At 35.8% G+C, this 25848-nt stretch overlaps 1 protein-coding gene across 1 annotated transcript in view; it reads right to left on the bottom strand.

Annotated features, from left to right (window-relative positions):
• Nucleotides 1-25848, bottom strand: part of VPS37A (VPS37A subunit of ESCRT-I) — a 33036-nt gene that overhangs the window by 5798 nt on the left and 1390 nt on the right. Inside the window, exons 2-9 of the mRNA XM_032468660.1 lie at nt 16207-16281; nt 14259-14373; nt 13651-13751; nt 6446-6671; nt 4999-5069; nt 1894-2021; nt 1755-1813; nt 1613-1681 (exon numbers count right to left, since the gene is read on the bottom strand). Of these exons, the coding sequence (XP_032324551.1) occupies nt 1613-1681; nt 1755-1813; nt 1894-2021; nt 4999-5069; nt 6446-6671; nt 13651-13751; nt 14259-14373; nt 16207-16281 (844 nt within the window). The remainder of the gene's footprint in view (nt 1-1612; nt 1682-1754; nt 1814-1893; nt 2022-4998; nt 5070-6445; nt 6672-13650; nt 13752-14258; nt 14374-16206; nt 16282-25848) is intronic.

The raw sequence follows: 25848 nt of genomic DNA, 5'->3' as shown, positions 1-25848 counted from the left end.
CGACTGCTTTTGGGAAGTCTTTCAGAACTTTAGAATAAATCTATTAAAATAAAAAAAAAAATACTCTTGGTATTTTGACTGGAAGGATATTACATTTTTAAGCTGGGGAAGAGTGAAATCTTTATAATACTGTATCTTTCAGTCCATAAATAATTCTGTTACTCCATTTCCTCAAGTCTTCTTTTATGTCATTCAGGAAAGTTTCTTAACTTACTTCATTGGGTTTAGTTCTAAATATCTTGACAGTTTTGTTGATGCTGTAAATGACGTTTTCTCCTCTACTTCACTTTGCACAGGTAGTTGCTGGATATCTAGAGAAAAACCTTCTCTAGTTGCTAAGACTTTTACTTGTTTGGTTTTGGTTAATAACTGCTTCATCTTTTCTTTTACATTATACCTCCTTTCCTTTTCTTGTCTTCTTGCAGTGTCCAGAACCTCCCAAGGGATGTTAAAGAGCAGTGATATTGGGCCATCACTGTTTCATTCCTAAATTAAAGGGATTCTGGAAATGTTTAGTTATTAAGTGTGACTGTTTACTGTTGGTTTCTAATATTCTTTATTAAGTTAAGGAATTAATTTTATCTTAGTTTACTAAGAGTTTGTATAAGCAATGATGTTGATTATTGTGAAAAGCTTCTGCGGCATCTGCTAAGCTCTAATGTGCATCTAGAAGTATTTCAGTTGATTTTCTCAGATTTTCTGGTCAAGAGTGAAGGAGGACTGCTTATATTTGACTCCTGACTCTGAAACTTTCTATTTATACGTGATCTCACGGATATCATTTAATATCCATGTGCCTCAGTTTCTTTATCTGTAAAGTGGAAAAATAGTAACAATATATACCTCATAGGGTTTTGGTGGAATAATGGACAATATATGTAAATAGCTTAGTGCAATGCAAGAGACAACAACTGCATAATGTTACATGTTATTATATCTTTTACTCTAAAGAATGATCATATTTGGGTTATCTGAAATCTATTATAAATTTATATTCTCCTTTACCATCATTTTTTTGCTATTGTTGTTATATTTCTATATTATGTATTATTACACTGATTTTACCTTCCAGAATCCCTGATTTTAAAGGAAATAATTATTGTTAATTACAATGTGGGTTACTGATATGCGATATAAAGATTATATCCTCTATTCCCTTTTTATTTTTAAAGATTAATTTTTTCAGAAATATGGGTTAGATTTTATAAAATGCATTTGATTTCTCACATAACTGGATTTCTAGGAAAAAAATCTATTATTTGTGGTGAATTTATATTTTATGTTTTTCAATTTGCTATATAAAGAAATCTGTATATAAGCTTAAAAGTAAATCTAAAATTTAAAAAATTTTTGTTAGCTTTTATTAGACTTACAGTAATTCTCCCAGAAAAGTTATTTAGGGGCTTGTCATCTTTTTCTGTTTTGGAACCAAATGCTCTCGCATGAGCATCAGTGATTTACTATGGTTCACAACTGAGAGTTGTACACCTGCATTTAAAGGTATCATGCCTTATAGACTGAGATACCTAAGAAAAACTTTCTGATAATAATGAATGTGAGAATGTGGCTCACACACATGAAGATGAAAAATTTTTATGGTAAACAATCTTACCTCACTAAGTTCATGCTGCCTTTGCATTTTCTTTTCAAAAGCAGACTTCATTTGTGTAAGCAGTTCATACTAAAAGAGAAAATAAAAATGCTGTTTAATTCTATTTTAAAATTATATGGATTTCTTCAAAATGATAACTCACCTTATCTAAAACAGTTTGTCTTTTGGCTTCCAAACTGGGCTCCAAAAGGAGATTTTTTCCTGTAAGATAAATTTCTAGTTTATTTCTAGGCAAGGATCACATTTTTCTTAGGAAATTTAAGAAGGAAGGGAAGACATACTTGCTAGCTCCTCAATACTTTTTACTAAGTCATCCTTGTCAGTAATGATTTGTTTTAGTTGAGGCAAAGTCAGAAACTGCTCTAGTAATAACTCCTCTTGTTCATTCATATCTGTAAGTTGTGACACACTAAAAACACAACAGAAAAAAATGTTAATGAGTATCAGTCATCTAGTTTTTCTCCATGAGGATAAATATTCACAACTTTTTAGTTTTATTCAGTTGATAGGATTCTAAATAGACTAGAGTTTGTGGACAACTCTAACAATCTTACCAATTTTAACCTCTATGCCTATTTAGCTGATAGGTTATCACAATAAAAGATATATTTATATGTGTCTGTGTAACATATATTCACAAAAATGTTTTTTTAAAAGCAATCATGGAAGGCTAATCCCAAAACAAAAATCCATATCCAGAGAGTAGAAGAGGGAACTGGATGGATGGGACAGGGAAGCAGCTGAATCTTTCTGAACTTATCTTTCAGTTTTGACTATAGATCCATATAAAAGCATTCTATAATTAAAAAACAAAATTAAATTAAAAAGAAAAAAAGTCTCGAAAATGCAAAGCAAATGAAAATAAATGAACCTGTGTTTTTTCCCCTCAGTTATACAATCCTCTGGGGAAGTTTTACTAAAAAGACTTTAAAAAACAGTGTTTGGCTGCACATCTCTGGTGCCAAATATCCTAAAGACAAAAGAAGTGTAAAAAACAAAACAAAAACTTATCCTGCTTTCAATAATCATTGGTATTGTTATTTTACTGGTATTGTTATTTTGAAAAAGAACAAGTGCCTTTTAGAGAAATCACTGGCTTCAGGTCAGGGAAAATATGTTCCAGGTGAGCCCATGACATCTTTGTTTTGCCAGAAAGGATAGAGAAAACCAGTTGAAGGGTTTCTAGGGACTAAAGATAGACCTGTCTAAGCATCAAAAAGAATAATGACTGCAACTGATTGAAACATACCAAAAATGTTTTTAAACTTTTGAGTTTATAATAACTCAGAAACAACTATAAAAACAAAACCCTTTCGCCTATCAGAACCTTTGGAGCTAGCTGATGCATTAACTCATTATTGTGAAAATTGATAAATTAAGAGGAAAAAAAAATCAAGCATTCATCTTGCCTTTCTTGTATGAAGTCTACTTCAAAATAACTGAACAGTTGATTTAGGAAAGTTCTTCATAGATTTCTGGCTAGTTCTGGCAGTAGGAAATCACATTTGCAATCCTTAATGAAATAATGCATAGTCAATGATTCCAAGTGTTTCAATCTATTTTAATCTTAATGTCTTAAAATAGGGCAGTCAGCCATCTTTGCTGCCTTATGTGGTGTATGCACTAATTACAATGTAAATAGTCTTGGCAAAAGAAATAAACCTACATCTTTTTTCCATAGCTTTCTTGAGAGATAAGTTTAAGATATACAATGCAATAATTTGATAAAAGTAAGCCTAAATCTAATCAAAACTCTACATCTAGCCACCAGAAGGAAATACGAAAAGCAGGGGAACATTCTCCATGGAACCACAAGGATGCAATCAGGCGAACACTAGGTATGGGGAATTCTACTGGACAAATAACCAGCTTCTTAAGTAAGTATTTAATAAAATATGTTTAATTTACATGTATCATATATATGTATTTACATGTGTATGTGTGTATATTATAGGTATGTATGCATATATATGTGTGTATATGTGTTTGTGATATATATATATATGTGTTTGTTATATATATATATATATTACACACACAAAAATATTAATAAAGATGGGAAAATGGTTCATGATGAAAAGAAACGTAAGAGATAATAGTATTCAAATGCAATAGGTAGATCTTGTTTTGAATTCTGATTTAAATAAACTTACCAACCAAAAGGTTTAATTATTAAGACACTGGAAAAATAATCAAAGAATCAGCATTAATATTGTGAGCTATGATGATGATGTGGATTGGGGTTATGGCAAAGCAAAAGTCTTAACCTGGTGAAGAAATTTAGGGAAGAACTTTTGGGTGAAAATGATATTTGAGATTTGGTTTAAAATAACCCTGACCCATACCCATACTTCCTGAGAAAAGCTGGAAGAAGGGTATACGAAGCAAGACAAAGAGGTTCTCCTTTTTGTATTTTTGACATTTTCATAATAATTTTTTTAAAAAGGAAGGAAGGAAGAAAAAATAAAAGAATCCTTTATAACATGGCAACAATAATACCTACTTTATGGGGTTGTTGCAAACATTAATCCTAATGTGTATGTGATATAAACTTCATTAATTAATATTATTAGCAGAAAATCATAAATTACTATTTTCTAGAAATGACTGTTACACATTGGGTCAAATAAAGCTAAACTTTTTTTTAAACTACTGGATTTGGCTGTACATCCCTGGTGGGATATATACTAAAGACAAAAAGAACTGCAAAACATTTTAAATTGCATTCCACAATCTTAGTAATTAACAGCCTTATGAGTACTATAAACCTTCAACAGGGGTATAAAGGATGCAATACTTCTCAAACTTCAGTGGCCACAAAACACTTTTTTTTTTAATGGAACATCTTAGAGGAGCACTGTTCCATGAAAAATGATACCTTAAACTTGAATACTACAAACTTATTTGCTATAAATTTGAATAAATTTTGGCTCTATAAAAACTCTTTGTTAGTACTTTCCGAGAACTTCAACCTATTTCTCTACATACAAAGTTCTATCTACTAAAGGAACAATGTAAAGGTCTAAAATAGGCCAAGATATATTTTGAAACCTCCAAGAATCATGTACTTGGAAATAATTTTCATGAGAATGTAAACCACATGAGAGAAAGGACACTGTTATCCTGGTAACTATTAGATCATTCCCAGCATCTACAAAAATCCCTGGGTACAGAATAGGCACTCAATAAATACAGCCTACAAGACATACAACTGATCTGTAAAGCTTTTCCACTAGGACAACTATACTAAAGGAATAGTGCAGACTTTAAAAATCTTTTTATTTCATATGGATATGAAAATGATGGTTTGTATTTACAAATTAAACAGATAACAAATACCAACATTACTATCTAAGGTTTTTTTTTTGTTTTGTTTTGTTTTTTACCTTAGTTCTGAGAGTTCTGGAAATGCATCAGGGACATCAGGCATCTTGTAACCAAAACCATTCTGGCTTATCTAAAGAGAGTTTGAAATGGTATTAAATTCCAGCCGTATTTTTGAATGTTCCTATTTAGTTATACAAATAATTTTTAATGTACTGCATCCCATAACTGTCATCTTAGCACTTTATAGTCCTTACTCCCCTTTCTTCACTATTTTTTTCAGTGCACCTTTATACACATCGGGTTACCTTTTTTTTTTTTTTTTTGGTGGGTATTATGTGAGTACCTGTGTTAGCTCTCTTACTTGGGCAAGTATGTGGCTATAAAATAAATCTCTTAAGTGTATCTGGGGACAAATGTGGAGAATTATCAGTGGGTTTCACTGGTGAATGTGTCTGACTCAAGTGAAAGGCATTAAGTATAGAAAAAGTAAGTTGACAAAAGTTTGAATAGTTACATAACCAAGTTCCATGAGACAACAGGGCAGATAAGGAATAGAGTATCCATAGTTTGAATATAGATGACTTTAAAATTAAGGACCCATAAAAAGTTCTCTTGTAGTTTTATTTATACTACTAACAAAATCCACTTGAGTCTATATTCTAAACTATTACAAACACTAAAATTCATAAAGTTGGATATTAAAATTGTTAAATATCCGAGTATTACTATTGGTGATATTCACTAGTGGTTAAAAATTAAGGTTTTTAAATCTCTTTAATATGTTTTATGTCCAAACAGTAGTTTCTTCTTCAAAAACATCGCACATAGTCACATCTTAATTTAAGAACACATGATTTTTTAAACCAGTGGGACATTGGTTTAGAAGCCCATGGTTGCTATAGTAGACCCTCTGCACGTGTGGCTGATACATGCTTCTCCCATGTGACCACTTCCTGTGCCTTTGCCTGTGTGACGACCAGAGAGCTCCGCTACAGGCACCTGCACAAATACGCCATCTAGCTTCTGCCTCCCCGCCTGTCAGTGCTGCTGCCTCTTCACAGAACACTTTATGTGACCCCTGTCACCCTGGCAAATTCATTACCATCTAAAAATCTGCCTTCAAGTGTCAATTCATTCTTCACTCATCTGCTTCGTTTTAACTGAACACCTACTGTATGTATCAGGCATGGTCAAAGCACCAAGGACAAAGTGATGTAAAAAAGAGAATCACATTTTCCCATTTAGTTCTACATTGATCCCTGGGAGCACTGACCTCTCCCCTCAACTGAGTCTTCCCGTGACCTCTAGACTACCTCTTCTATATTGGAAGATCCTTACTTACAGTTGCTTAATTATTTGCTGGTCACCTCTCTGACACTGTTACTTAAGTTGAAAATGTGATTTAATCTTTTCCTATTTTGTGCCTTAGTCGCTAGTACAAGGAGGTGTATGTTTATTGACTGAATATTTCCAGAGTACAGAATATAGATATTTGAGGATACCAACCGGTATGGAAGTGTCTGTCGTGGGAACAGGCAATGGCAGGTTTGAGAGGACACCAACTGAAGGAGCAGCAGGTTTGGCTGTTGTGTAACTTATCGTTGAAGAAGAAACAGTGTCAGCAACAGACAGAGAACTGATAGTCCTGTTGGCTTCTTGAGGAGGATATGGAGGAAGAAATGGAAAACTCTGAGAAGCGTAAGGAGGCATCCCACCTGGGTTACTATACAGACTAAAGAGAAGAAGAGGAAAACCTAAGATTAGAATAAACATAAGATTAGATTTTCGGGGTAAGTTGTATAATTATTTCTAAATTGTTCTAAATAGCAATGGTCACACATTATAGCTGGGATCTGTTTATGGCAGGTACCACTAACTACTACAATTATACAACTGAATTAGATACTATACAAATTGATCAAATATGAACCTTCTTGGTTTCCTTCCATGAAAAGTTTTAGAAAACATACAATTCGACTGGTCCCATGAAAAGTGAACAAATAAGTCATATGTGAGTTTTGAGCATTCTACTGGCATCAATGAGTACCTTCACAGAAGAAATGGAGAACAACATTTAATCCAGAAAATCTATTCAAGTTGCTTTCACTACATTTGGAAAAAATCTGACTGAAAGTCAAGGCTGCTTTTCTAGAAATTTCAAAGAAAAATTAAATATAAATATTAAATTAAGTATAGATAAGCTGCTGTTAAAATATTAAAGGATGCATACAAAAGCCATGTGTATCTGTCAGAAAAAGTGGCACAGCAGTATAACTTAAGATATGATTGAAAAACCATTCATTTTTGCAAGATAATAAATACTGGGTTTTGGCTGAAGATGGTGACAGGAGATCTTGAACTCACCTCCTCCTACAGACACACTGAATCTACTGCTACATATGGAACAATTTCCTGTGAAAAAAAATTAGCAACTAGCTGAGTGACTCCTACACAGTGGGCAAACAGGAAGAAAATGACATCTAAGCAGGCAGGAGAGGCTGAGGCACATCTCACCATAAACCTCACCCTTGGCAATAGACAAGCCTGTATCTGACAGACAAACCCGCAAAACATCTAGCTCTGAAGACGAGGAACTGCTGTCCAAGACTCACAGGGTATATATAAGCGGACTAAAAAACAGCTCTTAAAGGACTCCCATGCTCTGACTCCCCTGCCCCAGAGCCCAGAGCAGAAGTGGCACCCAGAATTAATGCAAAAGAGGCTTATTTGCCAATCTTAAAGCATCAGCCCAAAGGGGCAGGCATCCATTTAACATACATTTAGGGGCCTGCTGGGATACTTCCTGGGAATAGAAGCTGCTGGGTGACATCTTGCTCCCCATCTGCTGTGCTCTGGAGAGCCAGTTATCTCCTGGAGGGGAGCTCCTACATGCACCTGGTGTCCTGGTTTTTGCAGCTGCTGCCCACGTAATAGCTCTTGATTGCCTGGCTCTGGATGCCAGGCGGGCTTGTATTCCTGGGTCCCAGGGGACTGTAACAATCAGAGAGACAGTTCTTGGTAGGCTACGATCCCCAGGGCACTGCACAGACAGCAGACTGAAACACAGCCACAGTCTTTCTGTGAAACAGGCCTACCTGCTCGTCTGGGAACTTTGACATCCAGGCATCTATGGAGATGCTCTCAGGGAATGGAAGCCTGTGGACTCCATCTCTGCACTCGCTCTCTGCCTCCCTCCAGCGCACCGGTATCTCAGAGAAAGGAGCTTATACCTTTGCCTGGCAGCCAGATGTTTGCAGCTACCACCAGGGGACACCTCAACATAGCCTGGTTCTGACTTCCATCAGGGTTTACACTCACAGGTCTCACAGATTATAACTAAATAATTGGTTACCACCCTCAGGGCATAGCAAGAGGCAACAGGAGCTCAGTCTTTTTGTGAAGGAGGCCTATCAGCTTATCACTGCTGCAGCCTGAGGGGCAGGCTTCTAATTAAACACAAATCTAAGGGCAGAATGTAATCCTTTCCAAAGACCTCAGAGGGTGGGCTTTATCTTAAAGTTCTCCCTCGGCCACGATCTAAAAACACCAGCATGTCTTGTAGGTGAGATCTTACAAGTGTCTGGTGCTTTGTTTTTTTTTGCAGCTTCAACCAGGGAATGCCCCTTGCTCACCTGGCTTACATTCCCGAGTCTCACAGGACTGTAACAGCTGTAGACAGTTCTGTGCAGGCCACCACACCGGGGCAATGCACAGACAGCAGATGTAAACGTACCCACAATCTTAAGAGGCCTCACTGCTTGTCCTGGGGCTTTGGGGCAGGCTTCAGGCTTGGCGCCCATGGAGAGGTCTGAGGGGGGCTCTCAGGGAAAGGAGGCCAGTGGACGCCACCCCTGCACTCTTCCCTCTGCTGCACTTCTGCTCACCATTCTCTCTCAGAAAGGAGCTTATACACTCGTCTGGAGTCCTGATTTTTGCTGCCCAGGGGACACCTCAAGGCCACCTGGCTCTGGTGGCCACCAGGACTTAAGCTTATGGTCCCACAGGAATGTTTATATTTGCATTCATTAAAAGCTGCTGCCTGAGGGTCTTGCTTCCAATCAGCCTAAATCTAGGAGTTGAGATCCTCCTCTTTGGGAGGACAGGTCTTGGTACACCCTCAATTCTTGGGAGCAATTAAAAATAAAATAGGTTGCTTGGACAATCACAAAGGTTTCAGAGAGAGTCAAGAGCTAGAATAGGGTTGAATAAGGTTCATCGCCTAGTCTTGTCCTTAAAGGTATGTTTTATCTCATGCATATGGAGAGACTCACTTAAGATGTAAGAACACACACAGACAGAAAGTATAGGGAGGGAAAGAGATATTACGTGTAAATGGAAACCAAAAGAAAGCTGGGGTAGCTATACTAATATTAGACAAAACAGACTTTAAAACAAAGACTGTAATAAGAGACAAAGAAGGGCATTACATAATGATAAAGGGGTCACTCTAACTAGAGGATATAACATAACTATTTATGTACCCAACGTAGGAACCCCTAAATATATAAAGCAAATATTAACAGGCCTAAAGGGAGAAATATAGAGCAATACAATAAAAATTGGAGACTTTAATACCCACTTCTATTAACAGATTATCCAGACAGAAAATCTGTAAGAAATCATCAGCCTTAATGACAGGCTGCCTGTACCTCTTCATCTGGCTATTCATCCGCCCTTTATAATATCCCTTATAATAAACTGGTAAACCTAAGTAAATTTATTTTTGAGTTCCATGAGCCCCTTAACAAATTAATCAAACCCGAGGAAGGGTCATGAGACCCTCTGATTTATAACCAGTTGATCAGAAGCATAGGTAATAATAGCCCGTGGATTTTTGATTGGTGTGTGAAGTGGGGCAGTCTGTTAGACTGAGCCCTTAATCTGTGGAATCTGATGCCATCTCCAGGTAGATAGCATCAGAATGGAGTTAAATTTGTAGGAAACACAGTCAATGTCAGCTGAGAACTGGAGAATTACTTGGTGGTGTTGAAAAAACACATATCACAGTACTGAAACATGTTTCAAAACAGATCAAGCTTGAACAGTTTTTAAAATGGGAATACTATTATTTCACCTAATGACATAAATAAACATGAGTTGGAATTATGCTGGCAGAAAACATTTGTCACAGATTTTGAAATTATAATAATACTAATGTTTACATGGAAAAAGGATAGAAGGAAAAGTATCTGAAAAAAGAGGGTAAAGAGAGATTAACCTTGCCATATAGCCAAACACATCAGAAAACCTTAATAATCAAAAGAATTTTTTTAAAGCATATACTGGCAAATGGATATTGGTAGATCAATGGAACTAAATTAAAAAATCCAGAAAAATCCCAAACATACATGGCAATTTAGATATAATAAAGACAGGATCTCAAAATAGTGGGAAAAGGATAGATTGGTCAATGGTGTTGGGAAATTTGGAAAAAATTAAACTGGAGCCCAACTCTCATATTTATAATAGGATTAAAAAACCAAATCAAAGATCAAAGATTTAAAATGTTTAAAAAAAAAATCTTAAAAGAACTGGAAGAGAGCCTTGGGAAATTAAAACCGTGGGGTGGGAAAGGACTTCCCGTGATCCCAAATTCAGAAGTCATAAGAGAAAATAATGACAAATTCCATGACATTAAAAAAACAAAATGGAACAAAACTTTACATGACAAAGCTCAACATAAGTAAAGACAACAAATTTGGGGAAAACATTTGAAACTCATATCACAGATAACAGGGATAAATTCTCTATTATATAAAGAATTCATACAAATTAATAATAGACTAACAATCCAACAGCAAAATAGAGATAGAATACACAGGTTAAAGAAAAAGAAAGAAAAACATCTTCAAATCAAAGGAAAAGATGTTCAACTTCACTGGTAGTAAGATAAATACAAAAAAAATTATACTAATATCATTTTCTGCCTATAAATTGGCAAAGATCCACTGGCATAATATACTACACTGGCAAAATATACTACGTTGGCAAAAGGTGTGGGGGAATAAGCAATGTGTAAAGGAGTAGAAATTAGTACAACTTACTCTGTACAAGTTTGCAGTACCTGTCAAAATTACAAATATGTATACCACCTCAAGAATGTACCCAACAAATACACTTACATTTGGTTAAAACATTTTTACACTGCATCACTGATGGAGAAGGAGGGTGGACCTTTTAGGAAAGTTGGAAACAATAAAAATATCCATAATAGTAGTCTTACTAAGTCATAGTACATCCATAAAACAAATACTCTGCAGCCATAAAGAATGAGGAAGTGCTTTATATAGCAACTTGGAAGCTCTCCAAACCATATCAATTAGTGAGAGGAAAAAAAAAATGCAAGGGAATAGTAGGCTACCATTTGTATAAAAAAAGAGGGAATAAAATCCTACATATACATATTTCCTTGTATACGCATAAAATATCTCAGGAATTCTATATATACAGACTCAGCCAAACAACTCTGGATCCAACAGAAGAGAGACTAAGTTGCAAGGGAAAAACAAGTGGAAGGAGACTTCACCCCAAACCGCTTTATACTCCTAAAATCTTGAGCCAAGTGTATTTATGATCGAAAAAAATTAAGTTAAAAAAAGTTTTCTAATATGCTCGTTCATTTCAAAGTATGGCTCATCTTCATCTTAGAACTTTAGTTTTATCTAAAGGTATATATTGGTAATATGTATATAAATACAAGCTATTTAGAAAGAATATAAGAGAATACTTATCCTATCCTTGAAACAGTCTTAATAATTCTGAACCAATCTGCTTTATTTTGATCTCAGTAGCAAGTACAACCTATAAAATAATCTAAGAAATATATCAGACTTCCTTTTTAATAATGTGTACTAGCTCACAGAACTTATTTGAAGTGAGAACAAGCAAACTTGTTGGCTTCTATCTTCAAATAAGGTGAATGAGTTTATATCTAACCCCATCCTGACAGAGGACAGGAATTAGTTTATAGATAAGGAATGTCAGTAAGGCTCATACGTCCAGGACAAAGACACAGGAGGGCAAAGATGATGGCTGGGGCTGATATACCTAATGACCTGGGTAAGCTAGCCTAAGCAGATCTCCAACCAGTTGAAGATGCCACCTGACTGTGAAATAAGAAAAAGTTCTTGGAAATTAAGTAGAAGGACAGGACAATTAAGCCAAAGAAGTACTGCAGGAAGAGGAATTATAAAGACTACAAGTTGCACCATCATGCAATTTCGGAATACCTCAGATAAAAAAGTTACAAAGGATTAGAAATCCAAATGGCATTGGACATCTTAGCAATAGAAGCTTATATACAGACAATAGAAAAATGCCTTCAAAATTTTCAAAAACCACTTCAACACAGAATTTGAACTTCATAAACTATTAAGTGTGAGGGTATATTAGGCCATTTGCAGATTTTAAAAAAAGTGTCAAAATTATTCTTCCAAGCATCTTGTGGCATACTGTACTTTCTAAAAATGGCTACAGCAGTATTTCTGGTCCCATATGCTCTTCCCAGACTTGCCACTCACTCCACCATGAAGAGGAAAAGACTTTTCCTCCCCTGGTCAGGACTTTCTGATTGCCTCAACAAAGTGAATAAAGCAACAGTGACACTGAATGACTTCAGCAGCTAAGTCAGAGAAGGCGAAGATGACTTTCTCACAGCTCTCCCAGGATGTTCATCCTGGGAGCCCTGCCACGATGTGAGGAAGCCCGGGTCACACCTAGGTGCTCCAGTTGAAGGCCTCTGATGTGAGGAGAGAAGACAAGAGCTCTCTGAAGAACACTTCCTGAGTTGACGATTAGTGAGCAAAATAAATGTGTTCATTGTTTTAAGCCATGCCAGCTGATGCAAAACGTGGAGCAAAAACAAAGTATCTTCATTAGTCCCTAATCAAAATTACAGACTCACAGGAAAATAAGTGCCGTCATTATTTTAACCACACGTTTCAGGGTAATTTGATATTCACCTCTAGTTATTGGAACATATCTTTACTTAGGAAACTACTGGGAAGCAGTAAAGCAAAAAACTAGGAAATAGCCTGAGAGAGTAAAAAACATAGGATTCAGGAAAAGGAGAATCCAATACAGGAAAGTGGGAAAGGGAAATCCCAGGACGACAGCTGTGCAGCAGAACCTAGAGATCACCTGACAGGTTTGATGATGTGAAGAAACGACTTGAAAAGTATTTTTCAGAGCTGGTGAAAGATGTGGAAAATTAAAAAGATCAAAGGAAACAAAACCAATGGAAAATGGAATTAACTCCAGAAAAAAGCAAAGTTATCCCATGAGGAAATGTAATCATGATAAAGTGCTTGGTTCAACAGCAGAGAATATTTAAAGAGTCAATGTAATGAAAATCCCAAACATGAATTTAAGTAAAAACTATGATACAATTTCACTGAAAGGATGAGGAGAAAGGGAGGTTTGAGAAAGATAACTAAAATCCTCCCAATCATAACAGGAAGTCAACAGATTATACCTAAAATGAAAGAATCAAGAGATAGCAGTATGTATATGTTATTCAGAAAGGTGAAGGTAAAAATACTAAGAGAAGCAGCTAAAAAAAAAGAAAACAAAGTTGCCTCTGAAAAGTATGAGTATTTGTGTGAATGTGAGGATGCAGAAAGTAGAGGGTTGCCTCTTAACACCATTTGCATTTTTAAACTATATTTTGATTAAATAAACATATACACATTTTTATTTACATACATACTTACTATGGAAATGCTGTTGAAGTAGGAGCTAAAACTGGAGGATTCTTCCAAAACTCATCCAATAGACTTTGAATAATTTTTCCAAGATCTGAGTGCATTGTAAACTAAAAGTAACAGTAATTCAGGATAATCAAAATCACTTTCAGAAAGTCTCATCAGGATAAGCGTCACTCTAGAACTTAATCTTAAATCTACTTTTGCAAGTCAAGAATGAAATGAAAAGCAGAAGATATTGTGTCAAATGAACATGCTAGCAATCCACATCTTACAATATTTTCTTATAGAATCAATATCATAGATGATGTTAAAAGTCAATTTAGCTAATGATGGAGCTGAAATAGTTCCACACTTCACTATTTACAATAATTTGAAGGTTCAAAGGTAAATACCGAGAGTACATTTAAGTTATAGTTCTTCATGTTAATCTATCATATACATATTCTAGGAACTTTAAGGCATGTTTGAATTTTATCCCTTCCTAACAACTATGGAAGAGCTACAAAATTCTAACATCAACAGATGCTCACCACTGAAAAACAAATAACCTTCAAATCAGTATTATCTATTAAATGTAGTGAAAATGTTTGAAATAAATTATACCACATACATACATTGCTTACTAACGGAGAGGTAACATACACTCCTTGTTTGTCCACTAAGTGATGTTGTATTGGTGGATAAACACTGATCACTGGTTTTTCCTGAGGAAATTGTGGAGGGAGCAATCTGGTAAAAGTAGAACAGATTGAAAAACAAAAACAAAGATGACAGATGTTATAGTACACAGTCATAATCTTAAAGTTATTCAAAAGCAAATTACATTTTTATATTTTCATTTGGATTGTAATAAGTGCTCTATTATGGTTGTTCAGTCAATTAAAATATACAAAAAGATACACCTTGGCAACAAGACTATAAAGTAACTTAATATAGTAAAACCTTAATGTGGAATAAGGATACCAAGAATTACAGACTATTCTTCCCACCAGGCCAATTTTAACTGCTTTCAAACACAATATACCAAGCTATTGAAAATCTCAGCTAAAAATTAGATCAGGCATTTGTACTAGGTGAACCATATTAACCCAGACTGGCTATATATTAGACCACAGGTTCAGGCCATATGGTTTTCCTACTTTTGAAATGCTGCCAAGAATGATTTCACTATATATTGACTTTCTAAAAAGCAGATAAAATGGAGAGTACTAGGATTGGAACAATGTAGCTGTCTTCTAAATGTCTCAATTAACACATCTCTCCCAACTTTGAGGTCAAGCACATGGTTTCAAGTGAAGAACAGTAAATTTTCAATACAAAAAAGAAAAAGAGTAAAAAAAATCTGAACCTTTTTTGAATTACTACAAATTTAAGATTAGGGAGTGAAGTCTTTAAAAACGAGATTTTACTGGATATGGAACCCTGTTTTCCAAATCTCCAAAACTCAGACGAATATGTCCCTTTAAATTGCCTTTCTTCCTCTTCTGGCTTAGAAAATTACTTATTGTCAAGAAGAAAATGAAGTCCTTATTGGCTCCTCCTACTTAGCTCCACCTAGGGCATGTGATGATTATTTCATTTATATCATTGAACAGGTTAAACTAGTTTGGTAAAAAAGGCAATAAATGGCCTTTGTTGCCCAACCAATGTGCAGTAACTACCCTGATTACGCTATTCACTACCTATGTATCTGTCATTTGCTCCAATTTGCAGGGCTGCTATGAGGATGCAAAAAGCTCCCATATATCAAGACAACGTATCTTAATGGTTGGCACTGTTATATATTCATGCTTTAACTCACTTATTCAACTAGGATTTACTAAGGCCTCCTATGTGCAGGCACCATGCTAGGCAATGAAGCTATGAAGATGAAAAAGCACAGTTCCTGTCTTCAAGTTAGGTGCCTTTTCACCTTACCCACCACTCACTCCAGCAGCCACTCACCTGATACAATCTGAGGTGATGACTGCGTTCTTTCATACTAAGGACTAGTAATTGCACTTAAGGCTAAATGAGTACTTCAGTGATCACTCTGTCCAACTTTTCCTCTTTGTAACATTATAACCTCATGATTATATTTTTAACTTTTAATTTTTTTTCTTTAAAAATATTCAGCAGATCAAATTCAGCCCTGAACTTTCTGGTTGATGTAGTTTATCTGTTGCTGCGAACTAGAATATTTTCACTTGTTTCTGATGTCAAGGTGAACACCCCTTTAATGGTTTTCCACACATGATCCCTTTGGTTGTCTGTCATCATTCATTCTTACTCTTTCAGCTGACCTCCAGTCAAGACTTCGGTGCAAATCAATAAAAACGATTTTAGTACTAAGGATTATTACTACATCTTTTTATTGCATTTCCTCATATAGTTTCTTAAGGCTATATTACAATGATGTCTTTAAATTTTTTATTTTATTAAATTGTGTGAGTTTAAGAAATTGTTATGGGAAAGGAAAACAAGTTCATTTTAAACAGTTTACTTCTAATAATAATTAAGAAACAATAAAAAGATTTTTTAAAGTCATATTACACGAAAAAAATAGGATACAATTCTACTTACATATTAATGTTAATTGTCAGGTTGTTTACGGTGAATGGCAACCTGTATTCCACATCTTTCTGTATTTCAGCTATACTGTAGGAGAAAATTTGAGAAAAATATTTACCTGAACTTATAAAACCATAAATGTTAAAAACAAATGTTAAACCTTTGGGTCTACTCCACAAGTTCAAAGCCAAGTAGAGCATCTTAGTGATTAAGAGCATGACCTCTTAAATTAAGCTTCCTGGGTTCTCATTCTCTATCATTTCTTTGTGTGCTCACAGGCAACTTAATTTGTTTAAGTCTTCACTCTCAAATAGTAAATGGGGATGTTAAAAGTATCCGTCTATCTAAAAGAGTTGTTAGAGTGAGATAATGCATGTAAAGCCCTCCACGTAATGCTAGTGACTGTTCAATATACGTTAGCTATTCTTAAATAAGCATTTAGAACACACATCTGAGTTGGAGCCTGTCTAAATTTGTACTACTAAAGTTTTAACTCAGTTTTCCAGATACTGTATTTTTACAGAAAATTTTATAGAAAATAAAGTGAATTTCATTAAAATAATGTTTACTTAAATCATTGGCTAGAAGTGTTCAATTCATTGTCTTGCAATTATATTCTTGACATTTATTTAAATTTTTGACAAGTTACCTTTACAAATGAGGTAGCAAAGATAACTGAAGGTAATAGTTGTAATACTAACGAGAGCTGAACCATCATTACCAAATTCTAAAACAACTGGTCAATTATGGCAATTGATGGGGTTCAGGATGTGCTCCAAAATGTGGCACCTTGGCATCTTGAATATTTTAAGCAAAGGAATGTAAGAAAGTAGCAGAAACAGTAAGGTTACTCTGACCTCTGCCTCATCCCCCCTCTTCCTTTAAACAGGTCATAAAACCGCATTAAGAGCTGCCTTCCCTATACCAAGAGGAAAGGTTCTGATCTCAGAAGACAAAGCGATGCCAAGAAGAATCCTAATGAACTGATCCTGCTTTGTCATCATTGTCCTCCCCACAACCATTCTCCCTGCCCCCGCCCCCGTTTACTACAATTACAAGCATACTTCTCTTTTTTGTGCTTCACAGATACTGCCTTTTGTTGTTGTTGTTACAAACTGAAGGACTGTGGCAACCCTGCCTATTGGGGCTATTTTTCCAACAGCATTTGCTCACTTCACGTCTCTGTGTCACATACTGGTAATTCTTGCAATATTTCAAACCCTCCACCAGCAGAAAGGTTGCAACTCACCGAAGGCTCAGAAGATGGTTAGCATTTCTTAGCCATAAAGTATTTTTAATTAAGATACACACATTGTTTTTTTAGACATAATGCTATTGCACACTAAGCAGACTACAGTAGCGCAAATATAACTCTTACATGCACTGGGAAATCAAAAACTTTATGTAACTTGCCTTCCTGAGGTGGTCTGCCACTGAATCTGCAGTGTCGCACTTCTTAACCCATCATACTCCTTCCCAACTGTCCACTCGTCATCCAGCCTTGCACAAAATTCTCAGGTCTGCTGCTCTGAGCCTTCATTTCCTTCTGAAGGCCCCCATGTCATATAAAACTTATATTAATTAAGTCTGTAAGGTTTTCTCCTATTACTCTGTCTTTGTCAGTTTAATTTGCAGACCCAGCTAGGAACCCCAAGAGAGTCCAGGAAAACTTTTTCCTCCTCTATGCTAGCTGCATTGGACAAAAATGGCAGATGTTTGTTTTACTTAATTAAAATAAGAATCATTTCCTGAATCTTTACTACAAATGTGATTTTGAATTTTTTTGGTATCTTAAATAACTTTTTAAAAACTTATTCCAAAAAAAATTCATTCTCATTGAGAAAAAAAATCTTTCCAAATCAGTAAATGTTATTTTACAACATTTTTTAATGGATGCATAATGTTCTAGTATATGTTCAACCTATTTTGTACTACTGGATATTTAGATTGTTTCCAAGTATTAATACTATAAACCATGCTCTGATAAACATTCTTACAGCCATATCTTCATGCAGACAGGGAGTACTCTTTAGCTGTAAATACACACACACATACACACACACACACACACATATTTTAAAGTAACACTGTAATCACACCACAAGAGAAAATTTTAAATGACCTTCCACTAATAATTTTATTTTCTAGGTTCTCTGAGAGAAGTGTATTAGCATGGTTTTACTTCAGTGGCTCTGAATCTGTCTGGGACTAAAGAAAGCTGGAACAACAGATAACTTTGTCAGAATGTGTGATTAACTGGCAACCTCATTTCTTTGATAGTGCCTAAAACTATAAACAGAACTTGAAATGCAAGGGAGGCACTAATTATGGTTAAAAGATTCCTTTTGTAGAACAATCATTCATTTCCTAACTTTATATTTTGTGTTAACTTGGATTTTGTAACTAAGACTAGGTTCAGTTAAACAGCTACCATACATCCAGCATCTTGCAAGGAAATGAAAATACAGAGACGGAAAAAGTGTGGTGTTTGCTCTGAGGGGGCACACAGCCTGAAGAGGAAGGCGAGCGACTGAAAGAGATCAAGTCAAGATACTGATGTCATGCATTTCCCACAGGGCTGGGCACTCAAGCAAGGGTGTTTAGATGATCCCCTCCAGTAAGATTCAGATGCCTACACGAAGATGGCAGATGGAGGTTAGACAACTTCCTTTTCCCACCTCAATCTCCAGGAAAAAAAAAAGTGACTTTTAAGAAGCAAATCTATCTCGAACTAACAAATTGATACAGCTACCCAGTAAGTATAGCAAATGAAACGATACTAAAATAATCAGTGAATTGAAACTACTCCACTGGTTCCTCAAAATGAAGTATTTTCTCTATGAACTAGTACTCAGGTTTCCTGAAACCCTGGTATTTGCCATTATTAGAAGTCACAAGTGAGCAAACGTCTGAAGACATGAGGTCTCGGGGTAGGATGTCATTATTGAAAGCTAAGTCGCCGCTGCATGCCAGGCACTGTGCTGAGCCTACACCATCATCTGCCTATGTCCCACATGAGGAAATCCAGGCCTTGATCAAAATTATCTAGGCAGAAGAATGTGAGGGAACTAGAACTGGACTGAAAGCTCCATGAGGACAGAGCATGTCTATTTTAGTCACTGTCTACCCCAGAGCCTGGCATATAGTAAGATTTTTTATAAATCAATGAGTAAAATAAGTAAATAAAAAGCAAATCTATAACAGTGCTGAAAAGCAAACAGTACTATAAACTGACAAGAAACTTTGAGGAATCTTTGAAAGATAAAAAAGATGGGAATGGATTTAAGAAATAAGGGTTCAAAAAAAAAAAAAAAGGCATATGAGAACTAATGGCAACCCAAAACATAAGACCAACGCAAAGCAGGAGCCTTTGCAAACCCTTGAAACAACTCAATGCAGACCAGAGTGCAAAGGGTGAGGCAGGAGCACTTCTCAGGGTAATGCAGTGCATGCATTGGGGAGACACGTGGACCAGCAGGCACACAGCACTCTCCAGGTGCCCTGCTGGTTCCAGCCAGTGGTCAGCAGTAGTACCAGCCCCTCGGACAGCACGGTGAGGCTGCCTCTAAGGTAGCAGCGCCTGAGGACCCTACTGACTGCCACAAAGCCTCCATTTCCAAAAGACAACTTTCAGCTTGACCCATACCAAAGCGAGTCCTTCTTCCTCTATCACCTGAGGCAGACTATGATAAACAGTTAAATATCTACAAACAAGGCAGCCAGGAATCTCAAATACACAAAGGAATACACTGAAAAGGTCTAAACAAAGGTCTAAACAGAATCATGCAAGGCATGCACCAAACTCAGTAAGCCCAAACACAAAGACTCAAGGAAACAGTTCAGTGAGAAACAGGAGACTATAAACTGTGTAATATCCTCAGAGGAACAAAACAGCACATGCATTTACAGACACACATTGGTTGATATGAAAATGAACAATTATGAAACTGGAAACTTAAAATGAGCACCTATGTCTGTGAGCTTGTTTCTATTTTGTAAATAAGTTCATTTGTGTCTTTTTATTTTTTAAGATTCCACATAAAAGTGGTATCATAGAAAACAAACTTATGGTTGCCAGGGGGAATGGTGGTGGGAAGGGATACATTAGGAGTTCAAGATTTGCAGACAGTACTATATATGAAATAGATAAACAACAAGTTTCGACTGTATAGCACAGGGAACTATATTCAATATCTTGCAGTAATCTACAATGAAAAAGAATATGAAAAGGAATTTATGTATGTATATTTATGACTGAAGCATTAGGCTGTACACCAGAAACTGATACAACACTGTAAACCAACTATACTTCAATTAAAAAAAAAAAGCTAAATAGCTCAAATAAATGGTTCAGTGCTCTGTTTGGAAGATGTTTCATACTGTATGCCTCTTTTGCACAATACTGAAGCACTTTGGCATATTAAATAAAGGCTTTCAGAAATTCTAAACTCTGATTTTGTTTCTTTTCTGTATCTGTTTAACATGGACCACTTATTCCACAGTATTTTTTGAACAGTGTTCCATTGAACACATTGGATAATGACAGATGTGCAAAGAGCTATAGGAACAACAGAAGAAAGCACCTAATCTAAACAGGAATGGGGGGGTAGGGTCTTCCGGGAAAAAACAATATCTGACCCACATTTAAAAGTCAACTAAGAGTTAATAGCCAGGAAGGAGAATCGGGAAATGAAGTGGACATTCTAGGCAGAGGAAACACAATCAGAAAAGCTTCATACAGGAACTAACAGGTTTCTAAAAGCCTCTAGATCCTTTGCCATTAAGGAAACTTTATATTCTGTCTGTTGACACCTTTCCATCAGTCACATCACCATCTTCCCTGACAACTAGGCATTAAGCTAAGGAGGCTGGACTCTTCTAGGGAAGAGTTCGGAAGCAACTGAAAGGAGTAAAATGGTCAAATTTGAATTTTAGAAAGATTACTCTGGTGCCCATGTGGAAGAAAAAGCTAAGGGAACAAGACTGGAGGGAGGCAGAGAAAACAGTTAACTCCGTGGTGGTAGGGATAACTAAGCGAAAACAGGATGACCAGGTTTTTGGGTGAGGTGAGCAGATAGCAGAGACACCTGGAAGAAGTTCAAAGGTAGGAGGGAAGGAGAAGACCGGATTTAACTAGAAATGGAAAATGACTACCTGTGTGGCAATTTGGTAACTTTTTAAGCAGGTATGGACTAATACCACTAAGGGAAAATTAACTAGAGACAGCACTTGACTGTTATGCTCTATGTAGCAAAAGTTTTCTTAAATGGTAACATGCTTTATCATGTCATGTACTCTGCAATTATAACTCTTAATCACTGGTTATAAACAGACTATATGATGTAATATATCAAAATTCAATGAATTATGGGGCTGTTTGATAAACATAATTTTAAAGTACACTATAAGATGTTGCTACGTGCCAGATCTTTCTGGATCTTTCTACTGTAAAAGAAAAGCTGGAGGGGGACAGATGCTATATGGGAAATCTCTGTGCTAACTTTGCTGTGAAGCTAAAATTGCCCTAAATAATAAAATCTATTTTTAAAAAGTTGGAAATTTGGATATGTTAATGAAAAAATCTCAAATTATAAATGCTGACAACAGATTCATTTTTTAAAAATATAACACTGGACAGGTCAAAACATATACACATATTCTCTCATTACAAATCTGTTGTGTTATCAAGTTTGTTTGTGAGTCCTTATGAGCTGACAGTGAAAACTACAGAAAGAAAGGTTTGAAATCCAGGTTTACTCAGCAGCCCATAAGTTTACAGAAGACAGCCTTACAACTGGGAGCAGGGGTTAAACTTAACAGCTACAGGGTAGAAAACTATACAATAGCAGACTCTCCAGCGAAGTTATAAGGTTTTTAAAGATTTGGGTAATCAGAAAGAATATCCAACGACTGACAGCAAAATAAAATTTCAAAACAATTTTTAAAGACTATGGAGACCGGATTATATTTAAGATACAAAAATAAAATAATTGGCATTTACAGAGTAGTTACTGTGTGTCAGATAATATTCTAGTTTTTTTACATGTATTACATCTAAAATCTTTCAAATGAAATCTTACATTTCATTTGTCAAGAAAATATCTCTGGAATGGACTTGCTTTCTGAAATGGAAAGTCAGAAGTAGTCCTGCCAGAGATAAGTGAGCTGGAGGTGGGCTTGTGAGGGATTCGCAAGCTAGCTAGATGCACGCAGGCTAGCTAAGGGGCAAAGTTCCAGGCACACCGCTTCTATGCAGTGGAAAGAAGTAATATAATCTGGTATTAGCTAACTGTGTGCCAGATACTCTAATAAACATTTATAAACATTAACTTAGATATCAACAATCCTACAGGACAGGAACCACAACTTCTCCTGACTTTACAGGTAGGAACTGGAGCTTAGAGTTCACCTAGGTCATGCTACTTTTCTTGATGTCAATCACTTTTACTTGCTAACATTTATGTTGCTCAAATTCATTTCATTCACTATCTCTAAGAGAGTGTTCATACCAAGGAACCAAGAGACTTTCACAGTTGCGCTGGGCAGTAAGAGGGCAGGTAGTCAATCCTCTCACATCAGTGGTCCTAAGACCCATTAAGGTTACAAAGACATCCAGGGTTGCACCACCAGCTAATGATGCCTCAGTAGCCCCTGACTTCAGGTTCAGGGCCTCTTTCATTAAGACTGTTAGTTATACCAGAGTGAAAGCGAAGAAAACAATTCTGACAAACATAATAACTCCCAAATTAGCTTCTTACTGAATATAAACTAAAAATAGCACCAGAAGTTACCATGTAGCTAACTGATGATTAAAATGATGAAGTCCTTTACTTGAGAGAGCTGATGTCCCAGAGTAAAAGGTAACAAAGAAGTACTACTTGTGTAACTTTGAATTTATATAGTTAATTACAGATAATAATTACCGTTCACAACATAGCTCCAGGTTGTTGTTTTAGAGCTAAGGAAATTAAATAATAAAGAAGCTAATTAACTGTAGATATTGTGAAAGAGAAAAAAAGCAGGATAGTTAGGATGGCAACTATTAACTTACCATCAGTTTCTACTATTTTTTGATTGCAGGTACAATGCAGTGGGATACTTAACAGCTTTGCTTCCAAAGAATCTTTAAATATTGGGATTAGTATCACTTGGGATATCTTCAACTGCAAGTAATTGAAAAACCAGGCTGCAAGTGTTTTAAACAGTGAGGGGCTATTTGTATGTATAATACAAGTGTATATGTATAATCTTGTATAGCCAGAAGTCCAAAGGTGGTTAATTCAGCATCACAATATTATCCCACAGACATTCCATCTTTCTGCTCTATTCCATTCGGTAGTCAGCCTGACTTCCTTCATGATCCAAGCTGTTCAGATGTCCCATGCAACACAACAATATCCAAAACAGAGAGAGGCATTTCCTTTTAGACATCTTTATTATTAAGAAAATGTTTTGAGCAGCTCCCCAGCAGACTTCTTCAGTCCCACTGACCAAGATTAGGTCAGGTGTCCCGATTCCACAATAGTTAGCAGGGGGAATGAGACCATTATCATTGGCATAAACAACCATTATTTACCTACTGGGCTAGAAAGAGCACAGCCTCTGTTAAATATATGGCCCTGCAGACTGGGAACCCATATAAAAGCAGGTTTTCTTCCAAGAAACCAGGAGAAATAGACTTGGATGGGAAACCAACAGTGTCCCTTAGAGTGAGCTTCTTTAGGATGTAGAAGAAACAACAGAATCAGTTCTACTCCTGCCCAGAGTTAGGAATTTCAGTGGTAAACTGAATATTGTGATGACTGTTATTTAGAAGGTGAAATATATTACTTGAACCTAGTAATCTACATAACTTTCAGTTTCCATTTTCATAGCAGACAAATGTGTTATTATACTTCAGTTAAACACTTTTTTTGGTTTCTCATTCGCCCTGCCTTACCAGTGAGACTTGGATGAAGAAATATAAAGTTCAGCTAACCTTAAAGAGTGGCCTGAGGAAGATGAGGCAAGAATTTCTTAAGGTAACTAAAAAAGAGGTTTACATTAATTAGAGAAAAGGAATTAAACAGACTCTTTCCTGAAATGGGATTTTTTGAATTCTAAGGAGTTAAAAGAAAATACGAGTTGGAAGGTAGACGAGCAAATGGGGTGGGGAAAGGTTACTGAGGAGGGCAGGAGAAAAGTCAGATACTTTCATGGCCAGGAAAGAGCTGCTAACCTTATTTTGGAGAAGGGTAGATTATGAAGCATGAGGGAGGGGGGCAGCATGCAACAAAATAGTAATATTCCTAACTGATGAAGTTGTGTATTATTCATTAAAATACCATTTGAAACATTCTTTCAACTTTTGCAGAGTGCACCTTCAGAATAACCAAATTGCAGTGCCTTTTTTTTTTTTAAAGAACTATGTGTTTAATGTTTCAAAGAACAAATTTGTTCTTCGTTATTCAGTTCATTATGAACAAAATTCTTTAAGTATAAGTTGTATTGAATTTGGTTACCCAACCAACATATTGTCAGATACTGCACAGATCATTTTTATCAGCTAGCTTTAAAATTTATGCCTTGTCTTAACAAGAAAAGGTGCGTGACATTTTTTCTGAGATTGTACCATTTGAAAACTGGAAATACATGACCTATTTAATTGTCACCAGAATCATCCAAGTATAGCTAATAAATGTGCAATATTTCAATAAAATAAAACTTCAAATATTTTTATAACAGATCTTTAAGGAATCAAGCTGTTAGCTGTTCATAACATTACAAAAATGTAGATAATGTCACATGTTTGATTATACAGTCATAATTTTTGGCTCAAAAAAATAACAAATAAAATGGATCCTTTCTGCCCTTGACTTAGGATATTTACTGATCCTCTTAAACCAATGCAGAACTCCTTAGATTAGCAATTTCTGCTTTAGAATCTCACCTTACCTGGAAGGCCAAAAAAAAAAAAAAAAAAAAAATAGATCACATCAATCACTTCCCTTATTTACCAGCCTTAGCAGCAAGGGACTTCGGAGCATTTGAAAAATTCAACTGCAACTTCAAAGAATAAAAATTTGCCAGCAGTGAAGATATCTAACAGAATAAAGGCTTAAAAGCAATTAATTCCAAAGGTATGATTCTAAAAAGTATTTTAGCAATAGCAGTACTAGTTTAGTATACAAAGTATTCCAAGGTGACATCTTTTAAGTAGACAAAACTTTTGTCATGCTTGTTAAAAAGGATTCACCTTATAAGCACATTTTGTAAGAGTAGCTCTTAACATGTTACATGTCAGAACACTATTTAGAATAAAACAGACTTGTAAGAAATCTGTGAACTTAATTTTCCAAAAAGAAAGCTACCATTAAACCAAAGAGCTTTACATTCTTTCCTGTTTAACACCACAAATTTTCACCTTTTGAAAGCTCTGAAAAAGCGTAACAGTTGAGACAAACAACCAAGAAACACCTGAAGTTCAATCAGTAATAGGGCTCACGTTAGCCAAGCTCATTTTGTTGTGATTTTTTTCCCCTTTTAACAACGTATCTAATTGAAATCTACTCTACACGTGGGGAGAGGGGGATGGGCTAGAGCTCAGCGGTAGAGCTCTTGCTTAGCAGGCACGAGGTCCTGGGTTTGAATCCCCAGTACTTTCATGAAAAATAA

This window comes from Camelus ferus, chromosome 26 (genome assembly GCF_009834535.1).
Source record: "Camelus ferus isolate YT-003-E chromosome 26, BCGSAC_Cfer_1.0, whole genome shotgun sequence".
Classification (NCBI taxonomy): Eukaryota; Metazoa; Chordata; class Mammalia; order Artiodactyla; family Camelidae; genus Camelus; species Camelus ferus.
This window is presented reverse-complemented; position numbering and strand designations above follow the sequence as displayed.